The sequence below is a fragment of the Coloeus monedula genome (genome assembly GCF_965178545.1).
Source record: "Coloeus monedula genome assembly, chromosome: 11".
NCBI classification, from domain to species: domain Eukaryota; kingdom Metazoa; phylum Chordata; class Aves; order Passeriformes; family Corvidae; genus Coloeus; species Coloeus monedula.
In genome coordinates, this window is record NC_138791.1 from 181,992 (window position 1) to 208,014 (window position 26,023).

Consider the following 26,023-nt stretch of genomic DNA (forward strand, 5'->3'; position numbering starts at 1 on the left):
CATGATCTGGAACAAAACACACTGTGCATCTCCTACAGGAAAAGCATGTCAGACAGACGCCATGTATTTGCAAAGCCTTGGCTTTTTGGTCTCCAATGTCTCATTAAATCTAGAAGAGGTTATTCTCACCCTCATTAAATTTATCTTTTGTGGACATGCAATGGTAATCCTCATCGAACTGCAAAGCCTACCATGAAGGAAAATTACTTTGTATTGAGAGAGCTCATCTTGTATCAAAATTTTAATGCAACATGACAGGCAACTTTTTTGTTTTTGGAGAGAAAGACTATTTGTATGAACTTTGCTGACCACTCACTCTGCATTTATTGGCCCTTTTCTCTTAACCTTGCACATATGTGCATTGGAAACCAAGGGACTGAAAACAATTAAAACAAGCCCAAGATGAAGACCATATTCAACAGACATTGCCCAGTGCTTCAAAGCTTAAAGAAGTTCATTGTACTGGGTACAAAGTAGAATTCGCAGCTAAGATTTAATAAAACTAAGACCTTCAGGTGCTCAGCAAGGTCCAGTTCATTGCAGAAGATTTCCAACGGGTTTCTAGTCTATTTAAGAGAATCTTCAACTTCTTTGAGACTAATGCTGTGAGTGACAGAAGTGACAGAAATGTCAACAAGGCAGACTTGCTTCTATTATGACTTCCTTCACAAGACACGAAGGGAAACAGCTCAGGTACCTGAGACAGGTTAGAAGAAAAGGGCTTAAAAGAGATGGATATGTATCTACCGCCTGCAACTCAATGAAGGGTGGCAATCCCGTGCTTGTTACTCAAGAGTCACAAACTGTGCCATAAATGATCCCAGGATCATTTTACTCCTCACGGTTTTAAAGGATTGGATGCCTCTCAGTTCAGGTAGGAAGAAAGTTCCGGTGTTCAGGGGAGGTGTCCCAGCAATGTCTTTTGTCTTCTAAACCCAAGTCTGCGCTGTTTTGCTCTTTTGCTGGTAGTGTCAGACCACCTTCTTCTTAGCTGTTATTCCTTCCAATCCCTAGCAGAGCTGCAAAGCAGAGCCCTTCTTTTCTTTGTTGCTTATCTGTTGAAACTTCTCTCTGACTCCACACGATGTACTATGGTTGGAGTCATGGCTTATTTCCCAGATGTAAAGAAATTGACGCTGGCCCTCTGTTACAATGTTGCTGGTCAAAAGCAATGGCTACATCTTGCTTAAATTGTTACCTCACTCCAGAATAACTTGCCTGATTCTGGTCAGAGATACAAATTATATGCTGCAGATACCCGGACTGTAGATACTGAGTGCCTAAAATGAAAAATGGTCCAATTCTCTAGAAGAAGAAACAACCTAAAAAACAAACCAAACCAAACCAAAATGCTGGCTAGGGTGGGGAAAGAACTGGGCAGGAAATAAATTGGTAATTTTAAAGGATTGCTGGTTATTTGGTGTTCTGGTGCTATATCTAACAAGTTTAAATGCTAAAAATAAAGCTTGTCTCAGCTTCCCACTTTATAGCATGGACCTTGCTTTCATGAGAACAAAGAACCTGGGAAATTTTCAACAATTTGTTTGTTTCTGCTGCTGAATCTCCATTATACCTGATAACCATGCAGCAATGTTTGGTGAGCTTGGATCTGTTCTGGGGAAAATGCTGTAGAGAAGACCCACCTCATTGTCCTAAAGGACAGGACTAATCTAAGAGAGCCATATCCATTTTTACAGCAATAAATGTCTGAAATCATTAGTTGTGTATTAAATTTGTGTATTTATATTAATGCTTTGAGGTAGGATTTTGAAAGTAACAGGTAGGATTCTCAAAGTGACAAGAAATCCAGGTTGGTCCGTTACTGATAAACCTGCTTTCTTACTTTGGTTTATCTAGACCCTATTCATAGAGCTGATCCACAACAGCTACTTCTTTTATTCTTGAATGATTAGTCCATGGAAATTAATTTTGGGGATGTCACTGCAAAACTGCTTTTCCATTCCACCACACTATTGAAGCGCTCAACAGTATATTTCCATACTAATGCCTGCATCAACATTGGATATTTCAGGGGGAAGGTAAAGAGCAATGACAAACTACTGGGTAATAAAAAATAGACTAAAGCCCAACACAGATAACTTTTCATTTTACTGTTTTGCAGTTTTTTTCTGAAGTTAAATGCCTTTGTGAAGACCGTTTTACATGACTTTGTGCTTTTAGAGATAGATTGCTTGATAGGTACTTTCAGGCTTAATACGTTTGTTTTTCTCCGTGTTATTTACTCCTTGTGATGAGAAGCTGAGGTTTTAAATCTCAGAAAGCTCTCCTTTAAATATATGCCTCACCTGAAGAGGCAGGGTTTCCTTCTGTGGAAGGAGCACTTCACCAGGGCTACAAAAGAGAGCATCACCCTCCAAATCGGCTGCAATCCCTCCTAGCTACAGCGTCCTACTCCCTGTCCAGGCACACAGTACTAAATCAGGTGGGCCTTCGGGTCTGACTGTTTAAAAAGCTCTAGTTTCTTGGAATGGTTCTGGGAGGTGGGAAGAGGCTGGCAGGGTTTGGTCCCCTCAGTCAAAATTCGAATCTGAATTGCTCTCTGACACGTACATGGAAGAACAGGTCAGTCAGAGAAGTCATGCACAGCTCGAGGTCTCTCCTGGGCCTCAGCATGTGTCCCGCAGCCGCCCCCAGCAGCTGCACCGAGAAGCTTTTGGCTCCAAGGGCAACAGCCGGTGTGGAGCCTGTAGCCCTTAGGGTTTCCCTTTGTATTGCTTGTGACGTGATTTTGAGCTTCGCCCTGGGTTCGTCCTCTTTCTTACTGCAGGGACCCATAAACACCTTCCCTGTGGCATGCGAGTGGTGAGGGGCTTGAGCGCCCCTTGCTCCGTGCAGCTGTATCCCGGAGCCCACCGGTTCACTCGGGGGGAGTGGGATGTGGTCCTCGGTTAGCCCGGGACGGGTCTGGCTCAGCGGGAGCTCCTCGCAGCGCTACCCAGGGGCCACGCAAGCGGCAGGCGCTGCTTGCCCAGGGCCGGGCGGGAAGAGGGCAGGAAAGGGTGTTGTCCCCCTCCCCTTGGCCCCTGCTCCCGGCCCTAGGGAGGGGCCAGCCCCGGCGGGTGCGCCCTTTCCCCACCACCGCCCCCGGGCCGGGAGCAGCACCTGGTCCCCCGGCAGCCGGGGCGGCCCCTCCGGCGTGTCCCGTTGACGCTTGGGCCGGGCCGGGGCGGGGGCGCATCCCGCCTCCTCCTCCGCCGCCTTCAGGGGCGCCGCGTCCCGCTGGCGGCGCCTCATGGCGCGATGCAGCTGCAGTGGGAGGGAGAGGAAACCCACCCCCCTCGCCCGGCGGCCGCCTTTGTAACCGCCCGGCCCAGCTCAGCGCGCAGCGGCTCGGGGAGCGCCGGAGCGCGGCGGCGGGAGCAGATGGAGCCGGAGGGTAAGGCTGCGCCCAGCCCCCCCCTCGCCCCGGTCGCGATTCCAAGGAAGCCCCGCTGTGGCCCGCAAGTTCTCGGTGGAGGCTGCGGCGGCCGCGGGGAGCCGGGCCGGGAGCGGGGCGGCGTAGGGGTCCCGGCGGGCCGCGGGGTCTCTGCGGCGGAGCGGGAGGAGGCTGCTTCCCGGGCCGGCCGCGCTCCAGGTGTGCGGAGCCCCCCGCCGCCGCCTCCCTCCCCTTCTCTGCCCTCCCCTCCCCTCGCCGGCCGGCGGGGGCTGCCCCGCGCGGTCCCGCTGGCTCTGCTGGCGCAAGGGCCCCGCTCCGCCCGCGCCCTCGGCGGGGAGCCCGGGGATCGGGCCGCCTCGCCGCGGGGAGCCGGGGGGCCAGTGGAGCGCAGCAGCCCGCATGGACCCGGGGGCGCGCTCAACTAACTTTCTTTCTTTAATTGATTTTTTTTCATTTCGTTCCCGGCCCCCGCGAGCCGCTGGCGCGGTTTTGATGCAAACCCATCGCCCGCGGGGCCGGCCCGCCCTCCCCAGGCCCGACCCGCAGCGGCGCTGGCTGCGCTCCCCGCGGACGCCCGAGCGCCGGCTGCGGGCTCACCCCGAGCTGCCCTCGCACACACACCCTGGACCCGGCGTCCCTGTGCGGCTCACAATGGCCAGGGAATCCATGTTTGAGTAAATGCACCACCGAGTTGTGTAAATATATTTTTAGTTCTCCTAAAACCACACAAAATCAGTTCTGTAAAACACTCATTTCAGTAAAACTGCTATTTAACTGTATAGATTAAATTTATTTCCTGCCAATACGTGTTTTGGTACTTATGAAATGCTGAGGTCTTTTTCCCTCTCTCTCCTTTTTAAATACCTTTTGGAACTGTTAGTATGCTAAACATAAACTATTTCCAGTTGCACACTGGAAATCTCAGAACCATAATGGTCTGTTACGTTTAGCTGGCTGTCTCTGTAAGACCAGCATTCTCCTGGAAAAAAAAAAAAAAAAAAAAAAAAAGGAAGGGGAAAAATAAAAGCCTGAAAACCCCTTATGTTTAGAAAACTGGCCACATGCGTTGTAGCTGTTATTTAAACCTCAGTACCTATGTCACATTTTCCATTCCAAGTATTAAGAGTGGTTTAAGTATGTTACAGGGATATGCTCTACCTTAGTTCCATTGCAAGCTTTAGGGAATTTTAACACAAAGGAAAATAGCTCTGCAACATAAAAGAATCTTGCAGTGCCTGATACGCAGCGGCACCAAGGAGTGGAAGAGACTATTGGCAATTGTTAATGACCAGAATTGGTTTTGTTGAGAGGTATGCAGGATGGAAAGGGGTTATGTGTGGCAATGAATACATTGGTAGAAGTATTCTTGCATTCTTTAGAAGAAGTTTATTCTTCATAGAGAGCTGTTTTTCACAATGCTAGGAAGATGTTTTAGAGTTCATACTCCAACTAGCAGAGCTGTGTTTATAATATCCCCTGAAATAAACAAGCTGGGTTGTTCCTGATTTAGCTCACTTGTGACCCAGTTCTTTATATTGTACGTGTTCTTACCTTAATAAAGCTAGAGAAAAATGATAAAAATGAGATTGCATTTGAAGGAACTCCTTCTTTTGAAGAAATAAATTCTTATTTTTAAAAACTGGAAGTTTTCTGCCCTGCTTCGTGGGTAGGTAAAGGCTGGATCAACCTAGGAGAGATGATGGTGAATTGCAGAGCTGCTGAAGATCCCTGTCTGCCCTGGATCCAGAGATATTCAGGCAACCTGACTTCTGGCACCAACTGAACTTCTTGGGTACCAATCTTCAGTACATTAATTTTTAGAGGCTGGTCCTCCCACATGGGTTGGAGCTTGCAGTAGCTGAAATGCCTATGTTAGCAGCCTCCTGCTCTGTTAGTGAAGGAGCCAGGGTTGTCGTGTTAGTTGCTTGTAGATTGGTGGAATACGTAACCTGCTGTATGTGTATGTTTGTGATTTTCTTGAGTGTGGTTGATGCTCTTCAGTGAGCTTCATTCCTGTTTTCAGAGTCAGGGCACTCAGAGTGTGGTGATCTAAGGGAAATCTGTAGAGCTTACTTGCTCTTGTGGCTCTGATCTGATGTGCCCTGCTTGCATAGTCCTGGCTGGAATCATTCTTGAATGGAGCTGGAATTGCTGTTGTTCAGTCTCATTTGGTGCAGCTTCTTGCATTTAAATGTATGCCTGGAACTCTTGCTGAAAGGGAAGACGGGACTTTCTCTTTCCAGAGGACCTTTGCCTCTTGCCAAGTGTGCAGATCTAAGGCCTGAAAAGCATCTTCCACGCAGGCAGGGGAGAAAGACGGGGTTGATACAAGGTCGTGCTTTCCTTAAGGAAATCCGGTATGGTGTACTAATGCCACAGAAATACTGACCAACACAATTCTTGGTGTCTCCCCAACTCCCAACATTGGCTGAGGTGATAATGTAGAATGAGGTCAGGACTGCAGAGTGTATTTGTCTTGGAGTATCTCAGAGGTGCAAGAGGGAATACTATATTCAAAACAATGAAAATAGTAGAATCATAGTGGTGATGGTCCTCATGGCTTTTTGTATGGGATGAGCTTCTCTAGTGTGATCCAGAATGAGGAAGACTGTCTTAGGTGAGTAGTGGTGGAAATGGGATGTTGAAACCTTGAGACACCAGGACGGACAGACTTGGGAAGTCAGAATCCCAGGTGATGATATTTCATCAGTGCATTGTTTGCACTGCAGTGTTTTCGAGGCAGTTTTTGTGGCTGGGTTTTCCAAAGTATTCCAATGATTTTATACTCTGAGGTCCCTGATCAGGTTCAATGTGTTTGGTTTTGAGAAAGCTTTGTTCTCAAATGAGCTATGTGAGATGGAGTGACATGGGCAGTGCTGCCCTCTGAAATGCGACTTAAAATCCATCTGCTTTCTACTGGTTTTCAACGAAAAATGAACAGCTAACTTCTGCAGGAGGTTTTGGGAACAGCTTTGTCTTCCCATGTGTCTGTAAGCTCAAAGAACACTGAATGTTCCTGACTGAAGCTTGTCTGTACCTGCTGACCAAGCTCAACAATTATGGATGCATGGGGTTTCTTCCAGATTGTCTGGACTGATTTTTTAGGGATCTTGATACGATTATTGGGGATCAATAATGGTCTGTCTGTGGTCAGTGAGTGTGACCCAGTGGTCTGTGTGAGAATTGAAAGGGCAGAGAGCGTACGTGCAGCAATGATGTGATTAATGCTTTGATTCCTCTGACTGTGCACCAGTTTCTACTGAAGCTATGAACTTGTGAAATGCTTTTGAGTAAGATTAATTTTCTTCTTCAAGCCATTTGTTAAAATTTGCATTTTAATTTTTAAATTTAAATTTTTCATTTACCAAAAGTTCAATTTGAAACTAAAAGAGGTGACTGGTAAAACCTAAGTAATAAATATTTCTAGATCCCTGGATACAGATACCGTGTTAGACATTTGAGCCATTGATTATGTAGATGTTAACTTGTTTGAGTAGAGTGAAAAGTGGCAGATTAAAAGCAGTAATAACTACTGTGGTATCCATTTGCGTTGGCATTATCAAATTTTAATGTGAAATTTGATGTTTCACTTGAGAGACTGACTGTGACTTGTGATTCTTACATAATGATGAATATTGATACTCTTTGAAAATACGTCTCTTGTTCCAAATTCTATGAACTAATGGAAAGTTTCTTTTAGGTAAAAAATCATGTGACTTCATATATTTCTCAGATGTGGAGACAGAGCATACGAGTTAGGCTGAGCTAAGATGGACTTGGGCATGAATGAGAGAGGGAAAATAGGAGGAAGTATTGTTGAACTCCTTTCCATGATTTGACAGCTCTTGAGCCATGCTGCATGCCCAGCACCAGCTCTCAGGGCTCCCATTTGTGTTCTCTGCCAACCTCTTTGGACTCCCCATGGAGAACTGAGCCTAGCACCCCCAAGCACAGGACCCCAGACCTCCAGGGTGCAAATCCACATGAAATTGAAAATAGGTGTCTGCAGCTCAGTGTTGCATTCGCTGCAGCATTTGGGAGGCATTCAAGTCACAGCACGGAACTCTGGCTGGTTTGGAGGTTATGGATGGTGAAATTTGAGACGCCTTTGTTGGTGGAACAATAGTGAGGTACACTGGAAAGTGCTTCCAGGGGAAATTTTTTTTCCCCTCCCTCTACTTTACCCCCTCCCATTCCCAGCCACGTCCTAAAAGCAAGGGTTAGTATAACTAGATTTGCATTTTACACTTTGCAGTATCTTAAAACTTTGTGGGCCTTTGGGGTTTTTTTCACAGTTTGTGGCTGTTCATTTTATCTGTGCTGCCTGCTGTTAGGAGTTCCTGAGACTACAATGCTGAGTGTTTTCTTAACATGGGTACTGGGCGAGGGCTGTGCCAGCCTGTGCAGAGAAGATGTGCTGGCGTGTGGTGTCTCTGCCTGTGATGCTAATTGGAGTGATAGCCTCATGCTCATCTCTGCTCCCTGCGTGGTGTGGCCATTGCTTTTTCTGGCAGTAGTCACCATATCCTTCTATGAGAAATACCCAGGTCTGCAGTTGTGACCTGGCTTCTCAGGGTTGACACATTAAGTGGCATTATTGAAAGCACATTGCCTCTGTGGTCCCTGACCACTACCTCACAAAATGCTGTTCTCCCTGCCTTTTCTTCTGTTTTACTGACTTTTGTTGTGAATTTGTCTTTCTGTGAAAGAGTTTATTGGTTTTACCTGCTTTCTTATGTTCTGGGTTGGACTTGTTTTTTGTCCACGATTAAGACCCTTGTGTGAGACAGAAATCCAGTGATTTAACTGCTGTGAGAGGGCTAGGTGAAGAATTGAGGTGGAAGGCTGAGAAGAGGAGGTTGTTGACACAGCATAATCTCAGTCATCTCTTGCAGGACTCCCTGCAGGATCCTTGAGGGGCTCAGCAAAGTGAGCTCATCAATTCCTCATCTATGGTCCCTCTATTAACAGAGGGATGAAATTCCTACCTGGAAGCCAGGCTGTTTGAATAACCTTTCGGATATGGGCACGATGTTTTTGTCCCTCAGTCTTTCTTCTCTCCCTCTTAGTGTAATTAATTCTGTGGTTATGAACTCTAAAAACCAACGTCTCTGTCACGGTTAACCATCAGCATAAAAAAGTTGCAGGAGTGTTAATATGGGATTTTTCTCCTTTGTTAAGACACTTGGTACTGCCTGAATGATGTAATGTGCATTAGTGGTGGGGCTAGTAAATCTGGCTTTACTGTCACACAGCATCCCCAAGAGGCTGGTCAGACTGACTGTTGTTGGTCCCTCTCTGTACTCGTGTTGGGCGCCAATAGCCTGAGAAAGATATTTTGTGTCTTGAAGAAATATGTCAAGCGTTACCAACTTTTTTGTCTTAATTGCTGGTGGCTTTCTAGAGAGCTCAGAGGTACTAAAGGCAAGAATAACCATTTCTAAATTTTTAAATTTTGCAGGCCTCTAGAGTACATTTAAATGTGTTGGAAGTATCGACAGCTGTTCAGAGGACACTCCTGAGGTTGGGTCAGAAACAGTCATCGAGCAGTGAATATAATCATGTAGAACTAATGCTCTTCAAATCTGTTGCCAGCCATAGGCAAAATGCATGTTTTGGGATGACAGAACCTTCACAGAATTAACAGGGACAGAGCAGACCTCTGGCCATTGCTGTGAGAGGTGAGGAGCTGTGAAGTGTTGTAGGTTCTCATGCATTTCAGCATGGCCACAAGCAATTACCTTACTGGAACTGCATTTTAAAATCCTGAAATGTCCCCTTTTGAAAGATTGTTCTAGTTCTTTATTTCTTCTTTATTCATCTAATTGATTCTGCTTCTTAGAAATTCTTTTGTTTAATGAATATTCAAGGAGAGAGCGTTGTTATGCTGGACTATTGAATGAATAAATTACACATTGTATTTGCCCTTTTTGTCTCCTCAAGCACTTTGAATAACCTCTGCCGAAGTATATAGAACCACTGCTTTAAGTGCAGCTACCTTTATGGTTAATGTCGGGTACTCATTGAGCTGGTTAATTAATGTGAATGGCTAAAACACTAACACAGGGTCCAAAGCTGACACAGGTTACATGTCGGCCTGCTATTGGAAGGCCAACCTCTATCCTTGGGATACAGCATTTGGATACAGCGTATGCAAGCAACAAACACATCTGTACGTGGCATCATGGCAATCTGGATGGATGAATTTTTGGAGGATACCAGCCTTGATATTAAAGAATCTAATTTCTAAAAGTCTGAAGAACCCAGTAGTCCCAGTATTTTTTGGAAGACAGGGCGACATCTAAATACCGCTTGGATGTCAGCGGTTTCTCCTCTTTATTTTATACTTCTGGAAAACAGGCAGGTGTCTGACTATAATGAAGGAATTTAACATTGGGGTCTAGTTTTCTTAAACTCTTGGCCTCTTTTTGTTCTTTCTTTTTGGGCTTGCAGGATCTGAGCAGAAATTCTCTCTTGGTAACTTAACCCTGAGCAAATATTTACATTCATGGGATTCTTGCTACTTCAGCAATCATTTTGGGCTTTGAGTTTGGAACAGGGTTGAAAGTTAATGTACCAAACACTGGGGCAAGGAATTGTGAAAGGAAGACCAAAGAAGCCTCCAAACATGGGTTTACCATGTTTGATATGAATCACCTGCTAAGTGTAATTTGGTTGTCACTTCCAGAATGAGATTTACAGAGATATTGTGTTTTCTGCCACTGGCCCTATGTAGTGGTTTGGTCCAAAATACTCATTACTGTATGACATGTCTGATACATGACTGTATCAGACACCCTATGTGTCTGATGGGGGCTTGTGATTTGAATTTTACCCACAGCTTTAAAATGCTAAATACAAATGTTTGTGTAAAAACTGAAGGGAATGAAGTAGTAGAATAGAAGACTGAGATAGAAAAGAAGGAAAAAGTGAGTACAGTGCAAAAAAACCTGATAGGGACGTAGGAAGAGATTTTAAAGAGAGAGGGTTTTAAAGTAAAAATTAGTAAGTAATCTGAAATTTGTAAAAGAGGAAACCTGTACAAAATGCTATGGGAGTTTAACCTGTGAGCACTGAAGAAGCAAGGGAAAAGTTCTCGGAGGTAACACGAAGAGAGAGTTGAATAAATACAGTAAAGGAAGGAGTGATCTCTTGCAGACTAGTGGATTAAAATACCATGAGAGTGCAGCTTCCCATGGGTTTGGTTTTATTCCTAGGTTTTGCTGTTACAATCCAGCATCATGCCCTGTGCTGGCTGCAGTGTTTCTGGGAAAGACAGGGGATGACAGTATACTTAGTTCTCACACCCTTGGGGGAGAAATATGCAAGGTTCCTCATGGAGGCTCTCAGCGGAGGATGGAGCTTCCTCACACAAACCCACCTCGGCCACACCTTTGGAGATGTGTTTGGAGCCCCAGGGATTTGGTAGCTGTCTGGCCCTTGGGTCAACCACTGCAGCTCCATGCTGTTGCTGGTGAGCTTCCAGGAGAGCAGGGGGGTGCGCACCCACGTAGGATAGCTGAACACATAACCCAGTGCAACCTGAAGATTGTATTCCCTCTTAAATTTGGTGGGAAAAGGGATTGTACCCCCACAGGCAAAATTGTGCTGCTGGTTGACATGGTTGTACTGGAGCTGTGGCTCAGCCTACAAAACCTGACAGTGATTAAGGTCCAGCCCCCAGGCTGTAGTAGTGTACAGCTGCGTCTTGGAACTCTTAGGGGTTTGTACTGAAGTAACATATATGGTTTTTCTATTTAAATTTTTTTCCCATTTTTTTCTTTGTTGAATATCTACAAAGCCCCTGACTGGGGGCAGATGAATTTTGCCTGGAGGAAAATCTCAGCCATTCCAATTTCCTGTTAGAGCCAGGTGTTCCACCTCTGTGAATCGCTCTCACTGGCTGTGGGAGTCATTCATGCAGAGTGAAGTTTCCCGTGGAGGAACAAACAGTGCTGCCTGCTGAGGTCCCCCAGATCTGTTTTACTAATTGCTATTGAAATTCTTACAGCCTGTTTCTTGGCTGTAGAAATGCAGAGCCAAATATCAAAGTTGGGGGCAGAAGTCCCCCTCTAATTATTGCACAGTTCAGAAATGCATTTCTTAAAATTTTTTCATCTTATACAAATACATGCCTTGCTTTGCCATTCTTAATTTACTGGTGGAAGTGCAAGTGTTCACAGCTAGGGGAGAGTAAGATTTCCTCAAAATAGTAAAATAAAAATAATAATTTTAAATAATCCTGACTCATCCATAAAGTGTGGAGTTGCTGGAACTGGGTCTTTGGTTGGAGTTATGGCTGCTTGATCTTGATTGTGGTGCAGTCAAAAAAATTGCTTCACTTGGAATGCAGAACAGATGCTTTTCTTATTCCCTTGAAAGGAGAGTGTTTTTTTGGTATTTCCCAGACCATGCAAGTCCCAAAAGTTATTTTAAAAACTGCTAATCCTCTTCTTAGGACAAAGAAACTGCCGAAGCAAATTTTGAGGATAGGAGAGCTGCTGTGTTACTTGTCCATCTGCTTCGGGGTTCTGGCCACAGACTGAAAACCTTTGTAGCAAATGGTTGTGGAATAGCTGGCAGCAAGAAGTGGTTTTACTATTTCTTTTCTTCCCCCTACACCCAATTCTTTAAAATTTGGATCGTGTCTTAAAGCTGGAGGGTTCATCAGCTCACAGAATTCATGGCCTCTATGGAAATTGAAATTTTCTTATGGCTGATAACAGAATTTCTAGTTGTTCAGAAACTGTATACAGAGTTGTGCCACAGTTTTACTTGCATGTTTGAAGAGTTAAAATGTTGTGTTGTGACAATATACTCGAGGGTGGATGGTCCACCCCACTCCTCTCTGCGAAGTGTTGTATTTTGGGTTTGAGCTGATTTATCCAAAGCTGTAAGGAACTCGCAGGTGAGTTGCCTCCAGCTGCACAGTGTGCACTGTTTTATTGCTCCCTTTTCTCTCCTCCCTCCTTGCTGGATTAGGTTTCACCATGGAGAATTGAGCAGGATCTTGCTGAATGATTTTTAATGACAGCAGAGGCTCAACAGAATGGTGGTTTCCTCTCTCTTTGATGGAGGGTCAGAATCACAGGAATCATAGGTGGCACCTGTAATCTGGGAGAGGCTTGGTGAAATGCTCTTAAAAGTCTTAAACCTTGAGAGCACAGGTTTTAAACTTGGCTGTTTGATTCCCCTACATCTGCTTTTGCACCTACATTGCTTGGGTCTCCCAACCACAAAGGTATTGGCTGCTAAGAGTATATTCCAAATCTGCCAAACACATTAGATTATCCTGTCTCCTGTTTCCTGATCTATTCCATCAGCTTTATTGGACGAACATCCAAACCCCTGTTGAGTCCTGGTCACCTATTTGTCCTACTTCACAGTGCCTGAGGAACCCTCAAGTACCACTGATATGGCTCAGCATCAACCTACCATTTTTTTTTCTCTCTTACATTTCTCACTGTTCTTGGTCTCTTCCCTCTGACATATTCCTGTTTTGTGGAAGCTCCAGGATATTCCTGGTGACATCTTTTCCCAAGATGTTTCTGCTGTGACATCTGCTTGGCTGACTAATAAAAATTAATAAACCCTGAGTTACTGCAGTTTGAGCTGAACTTAGACTTGATCTTCAGATCCTTCTGGAGACCAGATTGCAAAAATGCACATTTTTGTGCATTGCTCTCAGCATTCTAAATCTTCTAGTTTTACATCCAAAACATTGAGGTTTAGATAGATTGTGTTTGTGGAGTTAGGATAACTCTGTAATTGTGCTACTGTTTCCCTGAGTTTTTATTTTACTTAATTTAATCCCCACCCCCCACTGAATTTATAGTCCTCTGTCTTGTGATGGAAGAAGCGATCTTATGTATTAAATGAGGCTTTTGAGCATGTAATCTCTTGGTGTAGCTTGAAGAATTCTGGGTGTGGCAATATGATAACAAAATCCATCATCGTTGTCATTCCTTAGAACCATGCATCCCACAGGGAGTCCTTCAGGCACCTACTGAGGAGGCTCTTGGCACTAAAAGCTGATTTTTTATTTCACCAGGTAGTGGGGAAAATAAGATGAGACTTCACTTAATATCCATTTGACTAGTAAATCAATATATTGATCTATTTTTTGAAATGCATTGAAGATGTTTAAATGACATGTGCCTTAGTTTCTAAAAGTACTGCAGAATCATCATTTGCAGTAAAGCCCTTAAAAGACTTTTTTATGAAATAAAATTGGTTTTTCTTTTTAAAATGGTAAGAGTTTTCAAATAGAGCACAGTTATAAAAGGAGGAGTAGTCCAAACGTGATTCTGTAACTTCCATTTTGGTTTTGTTTGTTAATTTTTTTAAGACTTGAAAATCAGATGGTGGTTTAAGGATTTTTTAAGATGATGCTGGGGATTGCAGTGGGGTGCCCTTGCTGAGAAGGGTTGTGGCAGACCTTCAAATCCAAATCCTTATTTTTCAGTCTGGTGTAGTGATGATGACTGTCATTTATTTCACTTAGAAGCAGAGCATGCTTTTCAGCAACTTTGGTGTTAAAAGACATGGCCCAAAGAAATTTTACAGTTTTCCCCCTGATGATTCTGCTGCCAGATAGATATATTGGAGGGAGGTCACACTTCCAGGGATTAACACAGGCTGGAGCAAGATAAAGCCTTGTCTGAACAGAGCAGGCAGTGCTTTGCCTTGGTATTGCGTCTTGGATGTCTTCTAATGTCAGTGGGTAACCAGCACAGGACTAGAGCTGATCAGCCAGATTGCATGCCCAGAGATTCCCAGAGAAAGGCAATCTGTTGGAAAAATGCTTATCCAAAAGGGAGCTCGAACTGGAAATATGGTGGTAACATTCAAGTTACTGTTGGACTTCTAATCAAAGTTCTGCTTAAAATGATGCTTCTTAATTATGTGTATTTGTAGGTGGTGTTACAGCTGGGTAATAGACTTACGGAAGTGTGTCTATTGAATGAATGTGTAAATAATGTCCAGAATAAAAGAAATGCAATTAACAAGACTTTTCTCCAGAAGGACCACATTTATCGAATAGGTTTGTCTTTTCTATGTTAGCAACCTGGTCTAGTAGAAAGTGTCCCTGTCCATGGCGGGGGGCATTGGAATGTGGTGGTCTTTAAGGTCCCTTCCAATGAAAACCATCTGTGATTCTATAATTCTATGAATATGCAGAAACTGGATGTAGATTGTTACACTTCCTTGTTTTGGCTCTGACTTGGAGTGGGTTTGGTTTTCAGTGATGAAAATGTGTTGCGTTATCTTAAGCTGACTCTTCAGCTGATGCTGAATTTGTCCCCACTCCCTGCACCCAGCTGGCCTATTCAAGATGTGGTGTACAGTCTTCATTTCAGCTTGCTGGTATTGATTAAATTATAGTGTCCAATTTTTTTTCTCTTCCTTTTGAAATACATAAAATGCATTTTTAAGAGCTGAATGTCACAATTGCAGGATTTTAGCTACTTTATTTAAACAAAAAACCCACAAAAACTGGAAGTCTGCACTTTTTCTACATTATTTTTATGTTTATTTAATGGCAGTCATGATAAAGGCTGATTTATGCAGGATTTGAAGTGTAGCTCAGCTGTGGATTTCTACAGCAGTTTACAGATAGCTTAGAAATGTTTGTAAAGGCTAGATAGTGACAGTGTTTGGTTCTGTTGTCAGGCTGAAATATGTAGCATATTCAGTAAAGATACTGACATCTCTGGTCTCTTACTTGGAGCTGACCTAGATAGGTCAGCGTTGCTGCTCTCTGTCAGTCCCACCCATTTCATCTGTTCTCGGTGTAGTCTGAATACAAGGACTAAAACGGAACTAAATGCATTTTCAGGTTTTGTTGATTACTGATATTAAATCTAACGTGGTTTTTGGCTTGGGTTTTGTCTTGTAGGTTTGAAATTTTTTTTTTTAAACTAATTGATTTTTGAGAGAAATCAGGAGTATGACTTCCTTCCTTCCAGTCTGTTTTTCAGTGTTGACAATTGTCTTCTAAATGTTAGGTCTAAGCTGACAGACCCACACTCCATCAGGCAGACCTGCTTCTGAATACATTCCCAGCACACTAACTATTCCAGAAAGTTAATGCAAACACCTTCAGTTTCTTCCTTCCTTCAACTTCTGTCATACTGACCATGTAAAAAGAACTATTTGCATTTAGATTTGATTAGTTTCCCTGTGCTAGTCTCCAAATTAAGAGCACTCTTTAAGCTCTCTTCTGGTAAAGCAACTTGCAGATATTTAGCACCTGCTTTTTTGGGGCTGTCCATGTAAACTCATCTGAGGTCTGGCCAGCATGGCTAAGAGTCTTCTGGCTGGGAAGATACCAAAATCTTTGTTACAAGTACTGTTTTGGGGGTGGTTTTCTTGTTTATGTTGGAGGGTTCTGTGGGTTTTTTTTGAGGGGAGGGATGTTGTGGTTGGTTTTGTTTGATTTGTTTGGTTTTTTTTTGTTGTTGTTGTTTGTTTTTTTTGTTTGGTTAGGTTATTTTGTTTGTTTGGGATTTTTTTGGGTGTGTTTGGTTTTTAAGAAGACCTTCAAAAATAACATCAGGTGTTATATACATGCTGGAATAACTTCATCCCAGTGGAGGCAAACAGCAGATCCTTGGCAATATGAGCTCAGCTTTAGCTCACATTATACATTATTGGATCCTTGCATGGAAAAGGAGCATTATCTTCTGAGTTCAGGTAGGCTAACCCACTATTAAAAGTGGGCTTGCAGTGTTTGTAAATGTGGGCACACCATTGTTTTATATATGTAGTCAGGATTATGATTATTATTATTATTTATATATGTAGTCAGGATTATTATTATGTTTTCTGCTCTTTGTACAGTCATGATTAGTTTCATGGTGTCATGGTTTGGGAATGGTGCTCCCCAGTTTAGCGTTCCCATCAAGACTCTCCAAACCATGCTCCGCTCGCTCTCTCCCCCATGGCAGCTGGATAGGAGAATTGGAGGCAAAACAGATAAAGATCATGAGTTGAGATAAGATCAATTTACTGAAAACAGCAATGAGGTAAGAAAATTAACAATAAAGGCAACAATAATAATACTGAATGAACAGGAAGGAGGCCAACGATTCACAGGTGAGTGCTAATCACCATGCAGGACCCCCGATAATACCTGGCACCACGCTGTGCCACCTGGAAGGGACCCTTTCCCCATCCTGGAAAATGATGTGAAGTGGTATGGAATAACCTCTGGATTCTGCAGCAAAAATTAACCCCTTCCTGGCTGGAACCAGGACACATGATTCTGTTGGGATGACACTTCAGAAATAAGCACTGATACTCGAGTTTTTAGTGCTGTAGTCAGCTGGCAATACTAAGCAGACCCAGAACAGCAGAGGAAAATACTGACCAGTGTTTTGTTAGGGGGAAAAAAATATTCTCCTGGGTTCATAGGTGTTCAGTATATTCCTTTGCAGTTAGATCCAGCTTTGTAAGAAAATGGGTATTTATTTTCCCCAGATTTAGGTCCCAAGTATGGTCAGAGATCTGAACCAAATGTAGAGTTCCCTACACGTCATGTCATGAGTGTTCTCCATATTCAAGTGCTGGGTAATCTCCTTAGATTATCTTTAAAAGTATTTGAGAATGCAGATTGTAAGGTAATTTGACTTTAAGATCTGGGGTGCTTTACAGTTAAGGATTGTCTTCAACATGTCAATATCATTAGGGAAAAAGCCCAGGCTATTTTAAATAGTTTTTCTATTATATTTTCCACTCTTTAATTATGGGCTTGATAGGAGTTTTAATGTTTATGTGGCATGAAAGACTTTTGTCTCTAAGAGCAGGAAATGACAGAAAAAAAAAAAAGTTTACCTCCTGTTACACTCCTCTGTTCCAATGGGAAAATAAAAGTAGGAACAAAACTTTTTTTTCCCCCTTCATTTTCCTCTTTGTCAGATGGGGATGCGTTTGTTACAGTGGAAATTGATTGAAGAAGTTCCTTTTGTGCTTCAGCTTGTGAAGTACACGGGTCCATCTGGAAGGACTAGATTTCTTTCAGTTGGAGATTAGGGAAAATTGCAGCAGTCAAAGCTATCTGTCATTCTTGAAGTAAATATGTTTTCTGATCAGCAGCTCAGGTGGTTACATGAGGGCAGGGGAAAAATGGGATGCTGAAAAGTGTGGTAATTTGGGTTCTGCCAAAGAAAGGAGCTTTGCAATGGTCTTATTCATTGGGGAATAGTCTAAACTGCTGGTTCTGCAGCAGTTCTGGGGGTCCTACAGGCAGTCCCAATGGTAACAGAGGCTCTCTTGGCGTCTTATAATGGCTGATCAAGTCTGAGAGAAGAAAATAGTTTTCGGCATTTCTGAGCTGTTCACCAGTGCTCTGCTGGTGTTACAGGAAACTCCTAACTGCTAATATTGTCAAGAATGCTCCCCTGCCCCCCTCCCCCATTGCAAACTTGAGTTGCTACTGTGCTGGCAGCCAGAAGTCCTGGCACCAACACTAAAGGCAAAACTAGAATGATGTGTGTTTAAGGAATCTGTAAGATGTAAGTCAGGAAAAGATTTCTTTAGCTGGAAGCTGGTGTCATGGTGGAGTTACATCTTTTTGTATTGAATAAAGTGGCATTTGATTTAGTCCTCAGAAGACCACAGATCTGCCTCACTGGAAAAAGTGGGTGTTGTAGGAAAATCAAGATACAGCCCTGCTAATTCTCGTAAATATCTCAGCTTCTTTCCATGCTCCTAAACACAGGGTTTGCAATCCCTAATGGGGCATGAGGACTCCTCACTGAAGTGGCTTTACTTGGCACTGCAGTAAGACATTCTGGTGCCTTGAGCTGTAACACAACTTAATTTTGGCACTGTTGCTGCCCTGCAGTTTGTGGAGGAGGGCTCCTCTTATTATATATGCAGAGTTTGGAGCTTTTTATTCTGCTAGGACTAATAGCAAGACCATATCTTTACCTTGGAGCACCAGGGGTAAATACATGGTGTATTGCAGTGTATTGATTTTTTAAATATATATATAACTGTATTAACCTCTTTAGTTACCTAGAGTATTTTTAGATTTCACCCAAAACAACTGGGCATGGAACTAGGAAGTTGCTGAGAGGTAAGGTGCTACTCTATAGTGTTCTGGCTTTATCTGCAGTTAGGTAGACCATGTTTTGCACTTGGTTGCTTGATGGTTTCTAATCAGGAGAATCAGAAACTTGTCCTGTTTCAAGTACTGACTTACACTGTATAATTGAAACAGCTGAACTTTTAGATGTTAGTATACAGTGCTTACACTTTGACTGAATCAGCCACCTATGAATTGAGGTTTGAGGTAATGCTTTTTGGTCTTTGTCGTCTCAGTTGGACCTCTGACAGCAATTGAGAAAGTCAAGAAGAAGATTGGCTTTGTTTCCTCTGATCTCCTGAAGCTTTTTGTCTTTTCCATACTTCATCTTGGTCAGTTGAGGACTTTATTTAGAGTCTGTAAAAAAGAGGATTAGGTTGTTTGAGCTGTCTGGAAAACCCTGTTGGACTTGGTTCAGCTTTAAGGCTGCCCAAAATTTTGGGCTGGATCTAGGCTAGTGTGTTACTAGCAAGACACTCTTTGCATGAAGAACTGGTGGTGTTTTGGATAATCTCTAAGGTTTCAGCTTGATCCAGAGTGCATAGACACTGCATGGTCTCCTTTGCAGCCAGAAAGATCTGCTCTCCATTTGTAGCATTGGCATTTATTAGTGGCAACTGTGACTTGGGATGCAGAGATAAGCAGTCTCTTACAAACCCTTTCTCAGTGGATGCTGCCTGTTAGAAATTCCCGCTGCGAAGTCTGCTCTCACTTTCTCCTGGATAGACTGGACTTTGTGGTTGCCTTCTCTCTTGTCAGGTTTGGGGGAAGACTGGATTTGGCTTTTAAGGGAAGAGTATAAACGATTCTTGGAGTATTTCTGTTTCTGATTCAGGAGTGGGAAGCAGTTATAGTTGATGTTGGGCACACCATAGTTTTATATATGTAGTCAGGATTATTATAAACAGTGACATGTTTTCTGCTCTTTGTATGGTCATGATTAGTTTCGTGATGTCATGGTTTGGGAATGGTGCTCCCCAGTTTAGCGTTCCCATCAAGACTCTCCAAACCATGCTCCACTTGCTCTCTCCCCCATGGCAGCTGGATAGGAGAATTGGAGGCAAAACAGATAAAGATCATGAGTTGAGATAAGATCAATTTACTGAAAACAGCAATGAGGTAAATGTTCCGCTTAGGATGTATTCTTAGTTTTTAATGTTTAGTGGTAGATTTTGCTTATGTAAAATGTTTACTTTGAGGTTAAAAATACCAAAGAAAGGAAAAATAGCTTGTATTTTCCATGTCTACATCAGTAGCTACTGCAGCCTGTAGAACTGGATCTGTGGAAGGAAGGTGGTGCTGGGGACCACCAACTGCCCTGGGTGTGAGTCTGAAGGGCTTATACGTTCGGTCAGCTCATGGTAGGCCATGAAGGACCACATGCCTGTCAGCAGCTGTTGTGTGCTTGACGCACTCACTGGATGCCTCTCCTCTTAAAAGAGAACAAGTCATATGCTCCGAGACTGTGATGAGCTACAAACCAAAACACAGTAGCATGAAGTGAGTTGGGAGATAGCTTCAAAGGAACTCTCTGGCTAGCACTAAAATGGGGATGGTGACACATCCCTTGTCAGCCCCTGGAAAACTGAAGCCCCTGCACACTGGAGTTTGACAGCCAGTTTGGTGGGGTCATGCCTCAAGGCTCCAGCTGAGCCTTGGTCACTCTTTTCTTTGATCCCACACAGCGAAGAGGTGTCAGAGAGCAGATTTATTCTGTGTCTGTAAGGTAAGGTGTCCTTTGCTCATCGAATTTATTTTGGATCATGATGAAGTTGATGGAGTCTGACTTCATAACGCGGAACAACCCAGTCTAACACGTAACTCAGCCACTAGACCCAAAAAACTAAAGTAGAAGAACCTCAATCCACCCCACTCCTTCTGGTTTGATAGCAGTGACAGCAAGAGATGCCCAGAACCTGGAGAGGGATCACAGGTCAGCAGGAGAGCACCTGCAGAGCACTGCAAAGGAATTCCAACCACTCCAGCCAGTAAATTGGCTTAATTGGGGCCCAGCTTAAATTCCTCTATGCACATGAATACAGCAAAGGAAATAAACAAGAGGAGTTTAAAGCGTGCAGTCCTATGATTGTACTAGCTGGGGCTGGAGCCAGGCTGTGAGAGCTGGGGGTGTTCAACCTGGAGAAGAGAAGGCTCTAAGGAGACCTTAGAGCCCCTTCCAGTGCCTAAAGAGTCCCTAAGAGATTTAGAGTGGGACTTCGGACAAGGGCCTGGAGTGACCTTGGACAAGGGGGAATGGCTTCCCACTGCCAGAGGGCAGGGTTAGATTAGATTTTGGGAAGAAATTCTTGGTTGTGTGAGTGGTGAGGCCCTGGCACAGGTTGCCCAGAGAAGGTGGGGCTGCCCCATCCCTGGAAGTGCCCAGCGCCAGGTTGGACAGGGCTTGGAGCAACCTGGGATAATGGAAGATGTCCCTGTCCATGGCAGCAGCATCTTGTTGAAAAGAGACTATCTTTAAAATCCCATTGAGCCCAAATCATTCTAGGACCTTGATAAACAGAGCCATGCTGTGGAGGCTGGGCTGTCCTCTCTGGCAATTGGCTTTTGCCATAATTTCACACAATTAAAACTTGCTTTAGTGCCATCAGCAGCCATGACCTTCCACAAAAAGCAATGAAATTTTTTGAAAGGCCAGGAAGATGCTGCTGATTTTTCTGCTTTGTAAGATGGTCAACACTTGTCTTCTTCCTATAAACTGGAGTGTTTCCTGGAGGTATGTGCCCCATTGTTTGCTTATCAAGATTGCTAAATATATTTCAAAATCAATGTCTTTAACGTATTAATTGGAGGGGGGATTACTTTTCAAATTGAAGCATTAAAACTGATAGAAAATAATTTTTTGTGGTGATCCTGGCAAAGGCTCCTTTTTTTTTTTTTTTTTTTTTCGGTTGGTTGGTTGGTTTGGTTTTTTAGATTTTATTATTATTTGTCTCTAGGAGCTTCATTAGAAGGAGTTTCTTGCAATCTCTCTTTCTCTTCTTGGCTCAGTCTCTTACTTCTCTTTAGTGATAAGAAAGGAGATGTCTGTTTTTTAAAATCATGATATCAGAGCGGATTAATGTTGCTTTAGAGAGGAGCACAGAATGTGTGTTTTAAAGGCACTGAAAGAAATAGGAAGTTTGATTTCTAGTTAAATGTTTGCTTTTTTATTTAAAGTTTTGCAGCATCCTTGTTGGCCTTGATTAATTTTCTAAATTTTTTGGGTTTTTCTTCATGAGGGAAAACAGCTTGACATTTCACCCAAGGTGACTGTTTTCCTTTAAAGCTCCAGTTCCAGATTCAGATAGTCACTTATAGATCTCAGATTAGATTAAAAAGCTAAATAAATATTTGACTGAGATTTTTCAATGTCTTTGTTGGAGGCATACAGCTTTTTAGTAGCTTTTGGACGGTAAGTCATAAAAAAATTGCGTTTCCCGAATTTCAGTGAGGTAAGTCCATCAAATCCCTGGATGTGTTATAAGAATCTTATGGCTGATCCTCTTCTAAATACCTGCACCTGGCAGAGGTTTGGACTTCTATTTTTTAATCTCTGAGGCCTTAGGTAAATATTCTCTCTTTTTAGTTCATTTATTTTTTCCTCCCTAGTAAAATTTTTTGTGAGAGGTTCTTTGGTGCAGTTCTGTGTCAATCCACCAGATGACACTTGATGCTTAAGGATGAAAACCTGAGTGATCCTGCATGAAAAATCTGTATTCCTATGTTGGTTTAGAAAAAAATTCAGAACATCTTATTTCCAAAATGTTTTCATACGGTACTTGTAAAATTTGAGGGGTGTGTATTGGGAATATTTATATATTCTGCTTGGGCTTTTCACATGTCTCATAAGAAAAAAGTAAATGAGAAGGGTCTTTTTTATAAAGGCTTTGAACAAAACCATGCAACAAATAAAATCACAGTCACCCTCACCTTCTGGTGAACTGTTACTGCAAATGATACTCCCTGTCCCTGGGAGTGTTCAAGGCCAGTTGGATGGGGCTTGGAGCAACCTGGGATAGTGGAAGGTATCCCTGCCCATGCCAGAGTATGGGATGAGATGAACCTTGAGAGCCCTTCCATGATTCAATACTCTTGTTTAATGAGCGGTTAGTGGTGGGAGCAAAGATGCTCAGAAGGGCGTGTTCTTACCCTCTTAAACTCATCAAAAGGTGAGTGATTTTGATACCCATTCATGTGGTGGAGCCCTGGTGCCTTTGCAGGTTTTACCACAATGTTGACAGCGATTACAAATACATAAATGATTTGGACTTAGCTTCGTGAAAACAGAATGTTCTTGAGCACCTCCCTGTCCATGATAGAAAACCAAGTGAGGGTGGCTCTGTTTTGTCCCAGTGTGGAGCTGAGCTCCCTGTAGAGCCATGGTGTGATAAGGCAGTGGGTTAAAACCCAGTGTTAGCACAGGTCTTCTGTGTGTACTGTGGTGAGTATAGGAAACAGAGGAGAAAAACGAGCCAGAAATTTTTGCTGTAGCAGTGTTTCTTAAGTCAATAAAATAAGACATTCTAAAAGGCTCTGGGTGATGTTGTTTTGATGACCTCCACAGCTCCATGACTGTACCTGATCTACCTCAGCAATACTTTTGTACACCCGTGTCAGTTTGTCACTGCTGTTCATCTTAAGAAGCAACTCCTACCCAGAGAGTGTAAATTAGAGATGGGTCCTGTTTTGCTGTTTCAGTTCAAACTGTGTGGAATTTAGGAGGATTATAGACATGTGACAAGGGTCAGTGGCTGGTAAAAGCTGAGTAAAAGGCGTAATTTTATATGAAATAATCCGCCTCCTGCCAAATAACTTAATCTGTTGCATTTGTTAGTTTTTTGTTCTGTTCATGTCTCTTTCTTTACCTCTGCTGAACCTATTCCTAAAGTACTCTGCCTAAGCAGTAAGATTAATTACACCACCATTTTGGAGGTAATGCGGCTCACCAATGTTTTTAGTAAAAAGCTGTAAGATTAATCTAACATTTTATTGATACTATCTTTGAAATAATGCAGTTGAAATAGCTAGCACATGAACTCTGCTTCTTCTCCCAGTGGAAAACCTGAATCTGTGGCTGTGCCTTACTTGTTTGGGGTTTTTTGGATAGTTGGGAGATGCCAAATCATTGCATCTGACGTAATTCCCTAAAAGGCTTTGCACTTAGGCATAATCACCATCCAAGGTGCAAGCAAGGGTGTAGTGGCAGCACCCATGGCAGTCTCTGCAAACCCACCAGCTGGGGGAACGCAAGGTGTGCCCTGGCTGTGACTTTGCAGCTGGAGCTGGGAGATTGCAAACTGTGGGATGTCCTTACTATCCTGATCATTCAGGGCTGTGTTTTGCTCTTTGAAATGACCTTTTCTGATGAGCATTAAAGTCTGAAGAAATCAGAGTGTTATGGGGAAATTTTGAGATCTCAAATTCAATGCTAGTATTTTTGTTTGCTTTATTTTTTAGTAAAAAATAATTAAAAAACAAAACAAAACAAAAACCGCTGACAAATCTAGTTTACTGTATCTATTGTAATGTAAGATAACCTACTACTCTATCTGTGGGCAACAAGAAATGGCCAAAAAATCTGCAGAACAGATGTGGAAGAATATTTCTTGTCTGGGAATTATCTACTTAGCTATTCTGCTTAGAGGTGCGTGTATCTCATGGATCTATGTACGTTCTTGATATAACAACAGATTTACCCTGATAAAACCCGTGATCAGTCAGTGACATTGCAGTTTATTTGTTGGCCAGTCCACCTGTGTTCTAAATCTGTCCTAGCATTGGGAAAATTGTGGATGGGTCCTTTTCATTAGTAGAGCCTTGTTCAGGAATTTAGATCAGACTGCACAGTTGGAAGGATTGGGTTGCTTGTCCAAAAATGCTGATTTTAGGGAGCTACAGATTTCTGGGACATGGCCCACCCTGAAGACTTCTCTGCCTTTTGTTTTTTTTCCCTCTCTTCCCACGCTTCTGTAAGTTGAAAAGAAGACAGAGAAGGCTCGGAGAATTGTCCATGAATATTGGTCTTGCCTAGTGATAGACTTCTTTACTCTTTTACTGGAAGTGAGTAGGTTTACATTAGATATTAGGAAGAAATTCTTGACTAGGTAATGAGGCCCTGGCACAGGATGCCCAGAGAAGCTGGGGCTGCCCCATCCCTGGAAGTGCCCAAGGCCAGGTTGGACAGGGTGTGGAGCGACCGGGGATAGTGGAAGATGTCCCTGCCCATGGCAGGGGGTGGAATGAGATGGGCTTTAAGGCCCCTTCCAACTCAAACCAGTCTGTGATTCTATGATGCTTTTGAATTGATTGTGGGTGGAAAAAAAAAGAGGGGGAAAGTCTGGGCACATGGACATGAAGGCAGCCCTCGAAAGCAGCCCAGAGCAGCAGAACACTGTGCCTTCTGCAGAGCCACTTCTCAGAGCGGGATTAAGGGCTACAGCAGCTGAAGGAAGGTATCCATGGGTAGCAGCATTGTCTGTCAGCCTGCCAGTTCCCTCAGCTGAGGCCCACATTTGTAGTGTTCATTGCAAATGAGCAATATTTCATTTTTGGTTGCACGATTTAAGGTTACTTTTGCTACCTTTTGCTAGTATACACTTCCACATTTTTCAGATGATATATGTTGTCTTTAGCCCATGCAGATATTCAGAGGTTTTCTAATGCAGACGAAGGCTCAATCTGGGATCAATTTGGAAATACAGTGAAGAAGGGGTGCTCGTAAACCTACGCAGTCTGTCTGGGTGAGATGCTACAAGATAAGACTGTCAGGATACCTCCCTTTAGATGAGAGGTGGACAGTCCCAAATGGAGCATGGAAAGCTGTTAAATGCCTGGAGGGACATGAAAGTTTGTGTTTGGAGGGTTGACAAAATTGAAATCAATAATTTGTACCATTTGGAGTTTAAATCTGGGTTTCCCTTTGTTGTGTATCTTGTGCATGAGATAAAAACCCCACAACTTCACCTCTCTTCCCTTTTTACTTGCCCCACCTCTCATATATTAAAAGAGAGAAATTCTGCATGTGATGGCCCAAAAGCCAAGCTGGGATGAAATAGTTTACAGGCCATGGTATGCATTTGTCATATTCTTTGCTGCCCTCCCTCTTCCCTTACCCTCTGCTCCCCAAATCTTTTCTTTTTCACTTCCACTCTTTCTTCACAACTTTTCTTATAATGTTCACGGTCAACTCTTTTGTTCCACTTCAGTTTTGTCTCAGAACCCCATAAAAGAATTAGACCAAAACCATAAAGAAGTAACTGAGACAAACTGAGCCTTTAAACTGTGTTGAAAAGAGATTTGAAATTGAACAAGGGGGGTTTGTGCATCCCTAATTAGAGGCAAAGCTAAGCGAGCATGACAGATTTATTGATGATAAACCTCAGTTTTGTTTAAACATCTGTTGAAGCTCAACTTAATAAGTGACAGCAGATTACTGCTGCCTCAGATGCAGTTTCTGGGTGCCCGTGGGACTCTGGAGGAGCTGCGTCATTATGTGTTTGCAGTACCAGTCCCAGCAATCCTGGGGCTCTGTCCGCTGT

The 26,023-nt window shown here is 43.1% G+C and overlaps 1 protein-coding gene across 3 annotated transcripts in view; it reads left to right on the top strand.

The window, feature by feature from the left end:
* Nucleotides 1-3,261: 3,261 nt before the first annotated feature.
* The window catches only part of FGD3 (FYVE, RhoGEF and PH domain containing 3), a gene marked incomplete at its 5' end in the record, with an annotated part of 102,284 nt that continues 79,522 nt past the window's right edge, over nucleotides 3,262-26,023 (top strand). For 2 of the 3 annotated variants that reach the window (XR_014226743.1, XM_082289080.1), the window contains one exon: nucleotides 3,301-3,397. Coding sequence is in view for 2 of the 3 variants with exons in the window: in XM_082289080.1 (XP_082145206.1) it covers nucleotides 3,385-3,397 (13 nt within the window). Of the gene's footprint in view, nucleotides 3,398-26,023 lie in introns of all 3 variants that reach the window. The other variant, XM_082289078.1, reaches the window with a different exon arrangement.